Here is a 6421-nt window from a genome sequence, read left to right as displayed (position 1 = left end):
GAAACACCACCCCTCATCAGCAAAACAATTTTAATGACTCTTAATGCGTACAGAAGAAAATCATTCATTATCCAAGCTCAAAAAAAAGCTTCAGCGAATTAAGACTGTTGTGCGTGTTACCATTTCAGCTGGCAGCAGCAGCAGCTTCTGTCCTGCACAGACACCGACTCCGTGTTTGTGCCATTGCTCACCTGACAGAACCCTCAGATGTAGCTGCTTCTCTACTGAAGTCTGGCAGATGTACAAATTTAATGTAATTAGGCCACTTCACTGAAGGTTCCAGTGATGCCATGGAGTACTTGCTCGGGGAGACAGGTTCCTCCCTGTCCACCTCCCACCCACAACAGCCTTGGCTCATTTCATACTTCTACCGGGCTCCACACCAGGCAACGACATTTCCACTGTATGCCACGGCCGCAGCCTAATATTCTTACGTTTCCCCACAAAAGTACTACAGAGATTTGTTATTATTTTTTTTCCACATTCCATTATTTTATTCTAGCTTAATGGACTTCTTTCCTTGTTCAGTTGAGCTATATAAAAATCAGTCACGACACTGCTCAAAGCTCTTCACCACTCCAGTCAATGGCTGTCCTTCTCCGTCTTCTCTGACGCATTTTTATTGCTGAAAGAAAACGAAGACAAGCAAATTTAAAGGCAAAATCTATGGGAATTTTCACCTAGAAACTACTGGTCGATTTTACCCACTCAGAGAACAGCACTGTGACACAGGGAGAGAGCCAAATGCTACGGGGCGAGGGGCGGATTCGTCATTTTGGGGGACGAACGGAGACATTACCTGGTTGGCAACTCGCATCCCGGCCCCGCTTCCTCGGAACCACCACTCTCCTTCCTCAAGAGTCCCTCCCATCAGCTTCCAGGTCCAGTGTCCATCTTCCCTTCAGCCTGCCAAAGCAAAGATGCATTAATAAAAAACATCCAAGCAGAACCTTCGCATCGCCACCCGCCTCCCCCAGCACGAGTCACATCGTATAGGAGGGTTTCGCAAGCCATTCGCTGAACCCATCACATCACAGAAGCACAGTCTGGGAAAACTGTTCCGGGGCTGGCTGGTGCCTTTGATACGCCGGCCAGTGGATCATTTGCTCCCTAAGCAGAGAGTTAACCACTTTGACATGGCTGCTTAGGAAGTGTGGGCTATGGGAAAAAGTTAATGGCAACAAGTAGGATGGCAAAGAAAGCTACAATTAAAGTGAGCAACTTAATGAAGTCTAGGAAGAATTCTCAATAGATGAACACATATCAAGTCAGGGAATTCGTTTCCCATCTTGCTTCCATACCTACTAGCAAGACATGACTGCATGCCCAACTCTGATCTGTGGAACTGAAGTTGTGCCACAAGCCAAAGGTTGCATACGGCATGGGTTAAAATTTTTCCATCAGTTGACCAAAATTGTCAAAGGAATATTTTCACAGGTACATTAGACTTTCAAATGAGCTCTCAACAAGAGGAAGGATGCGGACATGAGCAAAAGGAGTTACCTCGAATTACAGGACTATTTCCACATATGAACTAGCCAAGAGAGCAGCTTTCGTCTCAGAGGTTTCTGTTGGAGGCACAACACTTCTTTTCTCCAAGGACACTGCAGTTTCCATATGCTAGCAAAGAATTCTTAGAACTTGTAAGGCAATGACAAAGCTAGCTAATTACGGCAATTTACCTACCATTGAACACCCCTGGCAAGCTAGTAACTAGTCCAGTTACTACAGGACTGATTCTTCGCTACAGCTTTTCAGTGTAGGCTAATTTCAGTATTTTACCGCAACATCAATTATCCTACCTAACACCAGCGTTCCCTCCGCTTCCGCCGACTTCGGCTTCGAGTACTAGAACATCCTACATATATACTTTTCAGTCCTCTGCCTCTAGACAAGTTTGACCGTTCTTATGTGCAAGTATGTTGGCGAATTCACATGTCAAGACCGATTTAAGATTAAATTCTAGCAACTGGTCAATAAATCTGGCTTTGCTCTTACACCGTCACTAGTTGTTCTCCTCTCCTCTGGCTTCCTCTATCACTTAGACTGTTCTTCATCTTCAAGGGTTGTGTTGTGCAATGAAATGTAAATGTCAGGAGCAGAGTTCATTTCAGACGGTCTTTTAATAGGCTTCGTAAAGCCAAAGAAAACTGTATACAAGAATCCTTTACCACTTCAAATACAATATCAATGGAATATGCATATTTTTCTTCCAGTAAAAAAGGACAATATAAATAAACATTTTCAAGAACCTCTTTTATGGTAAGTTTGCAAGTCTATTTCTGGGTAATTTACATCATTACAACAGTAAAAATACCGTTATGCAGGTTGAACATACAAGCAAGTTTCTCTTTAGATATATCAAGGTGGTTTGCCTTCCAATTTGTACCCAGGCTGCATTCCTACCTTGCTACACTAAAGGAATGTTACAAAAGACGAAGGTAATGCACTTTAAAAAAAAAAAAAGTCCACAGCTTGTTCAGCTTCTAGTGAACATTGAATTAAAGGTCCTTTCTATCTCAAAAGAAACTGAATTGGGGCCCCAACTTCACAACTTTAAAAAAAAAAAAACACCTTGGCTCATCATGAAGGATAAAATAAAATCCGAAGTGCTTTCAAAAAAAGATTAAAAACACTTGAAAGCAGAGCTTTCTTAAAGAAAAGTCTAATTAGACCATCTTATATCAGAAGCTGTCAGGCTGTGTTTGACAAGATTAGAACTGATAATACTACAAAAGTGAAAATACAAGTAGATGTACTACACAATAACGATTTCAGCGAAGCTCCAAAAATCTTTATAAATACAGCCATTGGAAGGACGATCTTGAGTCAGGAAGGATTTTTACTCGTTGTGTGTAGCTGAGGACAAGAAGCAGGCACAATTGTAAAGGCACTGAAGCATAGACAAGTTCCAGCATTTTACTCCCTTGCATTATTTCAGAAGCTAGTGCTAGTTCGCTACACCATAAGAGAACTCCCCCACCCTTGATTAAAGTTTGTTAGGGCATCCGAGTTTGGTCTTAGTCTCAAGCTCGAGGAACGTATTTTAAAAACTTGCTTTGCCTTTTAGATCCAAGCAACTCCTACACATGCATTACAAATTAGAAATTTAAAACCGGCACAACCACGTCCAAAGCCTGACAGATTGGTTCTTACGGGCAAGAACAGAAATAGCGGTACAGTCCGACTGCGCCTTACAGTATTTCCAGATTCGAGCACAGGGTGAGAAGGTTTAGAGAGTGCCTACAGCATACGTACTCATCATTCCCGTTTGAACCAAGACTTACCGTAACTGTCATAGCTGTCTCTGTAGGACCCTCCTGAAGACCTGTCACCATAGCCACCTTGACTCCTGCTGCGAAAAATAGTCACGTGCTTTTTATTTGCTCAACTCTTTCTGCAGCCTCTTGCCGTTTGTTTACGTCAAACCAGCAACGGGCTCCAAGAGCTTCCCAACAACCCGCCAGCGGCTGTGGTGACTTTACCTGCTATTATAGTAGTCTCTGGAGCCATTGTATCCTCCACTTCTGGAGTCAAATCTGCTTCCGCCATAGCCTCTGTCTCCACCACCTGCAACAGACACTGCATCATGTGAGATTTTTAAGCATTCTGAAAAATGACATCACCGCTGCAGGCGCCACGTGTCACACAGGCACACTCACCTCTGGAGAAGCCACGGCCCCGACCTCTGCTGCCACGGAAAAAGCCTCTGCCCCCAGAAGAGCCCCCTCTGTACCCGCGAGATCTGTTCTCTGATGATTTTCCAGCCTGATCAACTCTGATCTGACGTCCGTCTACAGACTACAACCAGAGAAACATAATCCAGATTGGTATTTAAATATTTAAAAAGCAAAGTACGTATATAGCACATTACACACCTTCGCTGTGAGCTAAACAGTACCAGAATTTACTAGTTCTTACAAAAGTTTTATTTACTATCACACCTAATCCAATTACATAGTAAACTGATATTCAAGCAGTATGTTCAGCCATTCCTATTAAGTACCACTGCTCTTCAGTCATATAGGCTAAATCACGAAGCTTTAGCAATTCCTATTCTTTGTTATTTATCTAATTCCATTGTTTTAAGACACCAGTATTAATCTGTTTTTCCACACGGCACTGAACAGACACACATCTTTCAAACTTCTCTTCCTACTTTAAAAGGAAATAAAGCAGGTTGCTCCGAAGCCTCTTTACCTTTCCATTCATGGCCATCATTGCATCTTTAGCATCATCTATGTTTTCGAAAGTAACAAAGCCAAAACCTCTGGATCTCTGAGTCTCTCTGTCTTTCACCACCACAACTATAAAGAGGGGAAAAAAAGAAATAAAGCATCAGCACCTGCGCAATCTAAGAAATTTATGGAAGTCATCCCGGGTGGGCACTGCGATCTTACCTTCTGAGATCTGTCCGTATTTAGAGAAGACTTGTTCCAGCGACTGCTCGTTGGTGTCAAAACTCAGTCCGCCGACAAAGAGCTTGCCCTCATCTGATGCCATTCTGACCTGCAAAGGCAAAGTATCCCAAGTCGGTCTCTCAACATAACCGTTCCCACATCGCCTGGAAGGTTAAATTGGTTAAAACACCACCAGCAATCGCACGCTCTCGTCCGACGCACCTCAACCCCAGCGAGATGTGCCCGGTATGACACAGGGACACACACCAGCATGGCGCCGGACCCCAGGGACCGGCGGGGAGCGGGGCCGCGGCGGCGGACCGAGTCCCGCAGCAGGATGCGGGGCACGGCGGGGGGACGGAGGCCGCTCCCGGCCCCGGGACCTCCCCCGCCCGCAGGACCCGCGGCCCACACACACACACACCCCCCCCGCGCATGCGCCGACCCCCGCCCGGCCGCGGGACCCCCGCCCCTCCCTCGCGGCCCGCCCCCTGGGCGCAGGCGCGGTCCGAGGCCCCGCCTCCCGCCCGCCGCCATTTTGCACGGCGGAGGCCCGTCGCCATTTTGTTTCCGAAGGCGCGTTTCACCCCCACCCATGGCCCCTTTACCCCGCTCCAACCCCCCAACGGCGGCCAGCCGGTACAGTTCCGCCGAGTTCCCTGCACCGCCGAGCACACCCGTGCGGCGCGACGGCCGCGCCGCTCCGGACGCCCCCTAGACAGCCAGCCCTCCAGTTCCCAAGACTCGTTTCCTTTAGACCCAGCGCCTGGAGGTTCCCCGGCCCATCCCACCCACCGCAGCGGGCGCCTTACCGATGCCCTGGAGGTGCGGCGTCCACTCAGTACTTCAAAGCTCCAGCGCGGTGTACGCTGAGGCTGCCGGGGCGGCGCCTTATATATGCCCGCGCCGCGCCACGCCCACCTCATGAATATGCAGTTAACCCCCCCACTGCAAGGCGGGGCGACTGACGCCACCAAAGCGCCGCCGCCGCCGCGCCGCCTGATTGGGCTGGATATTGTTAATATTCATAAGCCCGGCGGGGGGGGCGAGGGGAGGGGGGAGCGCAAACAAAACCCCTGCGTCCCCCCTGGCCCCTCCCACCTGTGGGCGGGGCGCGGGGGGGCGGCGCTGATTGGCCGGGAGCGCGGGGAGGGTTGGGCGGGAGAGCCCCTGTGAGGAGAAAGGAAGTGGAGGCCGCTGATTGGCCCGGGGAAGGCCGCCCCGGCCCCGCCCTCCGCGGGAGGGGGCGTGGCCGCGCTGCCCCAGTTTCGCGCCCTTCTCGGCAATGCGGCGGCGGCCGCAGACAAAGGGGCCGCCTGAGGGGACAGCCGCCATCTTGGGCGGCCGGCGCTGCCCGCCGCGGCCTTCCCCTGCTCATGGGTAGCCCCGCTCCGCCACCCCCCAGGGCCCCGCCGCCTCCTTTCCCCCCTTCTCCGAGGGGGGGGATGGCCTGTCCCCGGCGCCCCGATGAGGCCCTGCCCGTCCCCGCCTCTCCCTAGGCCTCGGCACCCGCTACCAGAGTGCGGTTCCGTGGCGTGGCGGTAGGTCCCCTCGTCCTGTCGGGCCCAGGGTCGCCTCTCCGTCACCCCCCAGGCGCCCAGGGCAAACATACCGCCCCCAGAGCCTCAGATTCCGCCTTCCCCGGCCCCTGTGGCGGTCTGCGGGGGGGGGGATAAGCCCTTTGAAGTGCTGCGGCGGGGCCTCTGCACCCCCACGCGTGCTTGGGAGAGCACGGCTTCTGTGAATGTCAAAAGCTGGTTCCAAAGCATAAATGGTTTTGTTAAAACGATAATAATAAAATGACTTTGCCGAGCCCGGTTTTCCATTGAAATGTTTAAAAGGTGAGAGTGTCTTCAGCATGATAAACTTCCTTATTGAAAGAGGAAACTCCGGCAAAGATAGACACAAGGGACTACACTGGTTTTAAGAGCCCTAAAAATAAGATTTACCAGTTTTCCCATACAACAACTACAGTCTTGCCTAGGAAATGCAGGACAGCGTTTTAAAACGTGTGAGAGGAA

The 6421-nt window shown here is 50.1% G+C and overlaps 1 protein-coding gene across 12 annotated transcripts; it reads right to left on the bottom strand.

Moving 5' to 3' along the window:
* Positions 1-460: 460 nt before the first annotated feature.
* Positions 461-5503, bottom strand: CIRBP (cold inducible RNA binding protein). 12 transcript variants are annotated; one of them, XM_074565532.1, is made up of 8 exons: positions 5213-5503; positions 4401-4509; positions 4201-4307; positions 3663-3801; positions 3486-3570; positions 3288-3355; positions 800-906; positions 461-625 (listed from the first exon to the last, which is right to left on the bottom strand). In XM_074565532.1, the coding sequence occupies exons 1-7, from the start codon at positions 5324-5326 to the stop codon at positions 902-904; spliced, it is 627 nt and encodes a 208-aa protein (XP_074421633.1). In that variant the 5' UTR covers positions 5327-5503; the 3' UTR covers positions 461-625; positions 800-901. The 12 variants fall into 12 exon arrangements, with proteins under 12 accessions (XP_074421633.1, XP_074421630.1, XP_074421632.1 ...); XM_074565529.1 differs by having other exon boundaries at positions 3486-3582; positions 5213-5360; XM_074565531.1 differs by having other exon boundaries at positions 3288-3352; positions 3486-3582; positions 5213-5360.
* Between the last annotated feature and the right edge of the window lie 918 nt (positions 5504-6421).

Source organism: Larus michahellis, chromosome 23 (assembly GCF_964199755.1).
Source record: "Larus michahellis chromosome 23, bLarMic1.1, whole genome shotgun sequence".
Classification (NCBI taxonomy): Eukaryota; Metazoa; Chordata; class Aves; order Charadriiformes; family Laridae; genus Larus; species Larus michahellis.
The sequence above is the reverse complement of the archived record's forward strand: the minus strand, read 5'-3'. Positions and strand labels throughout refer to the sequence as shown.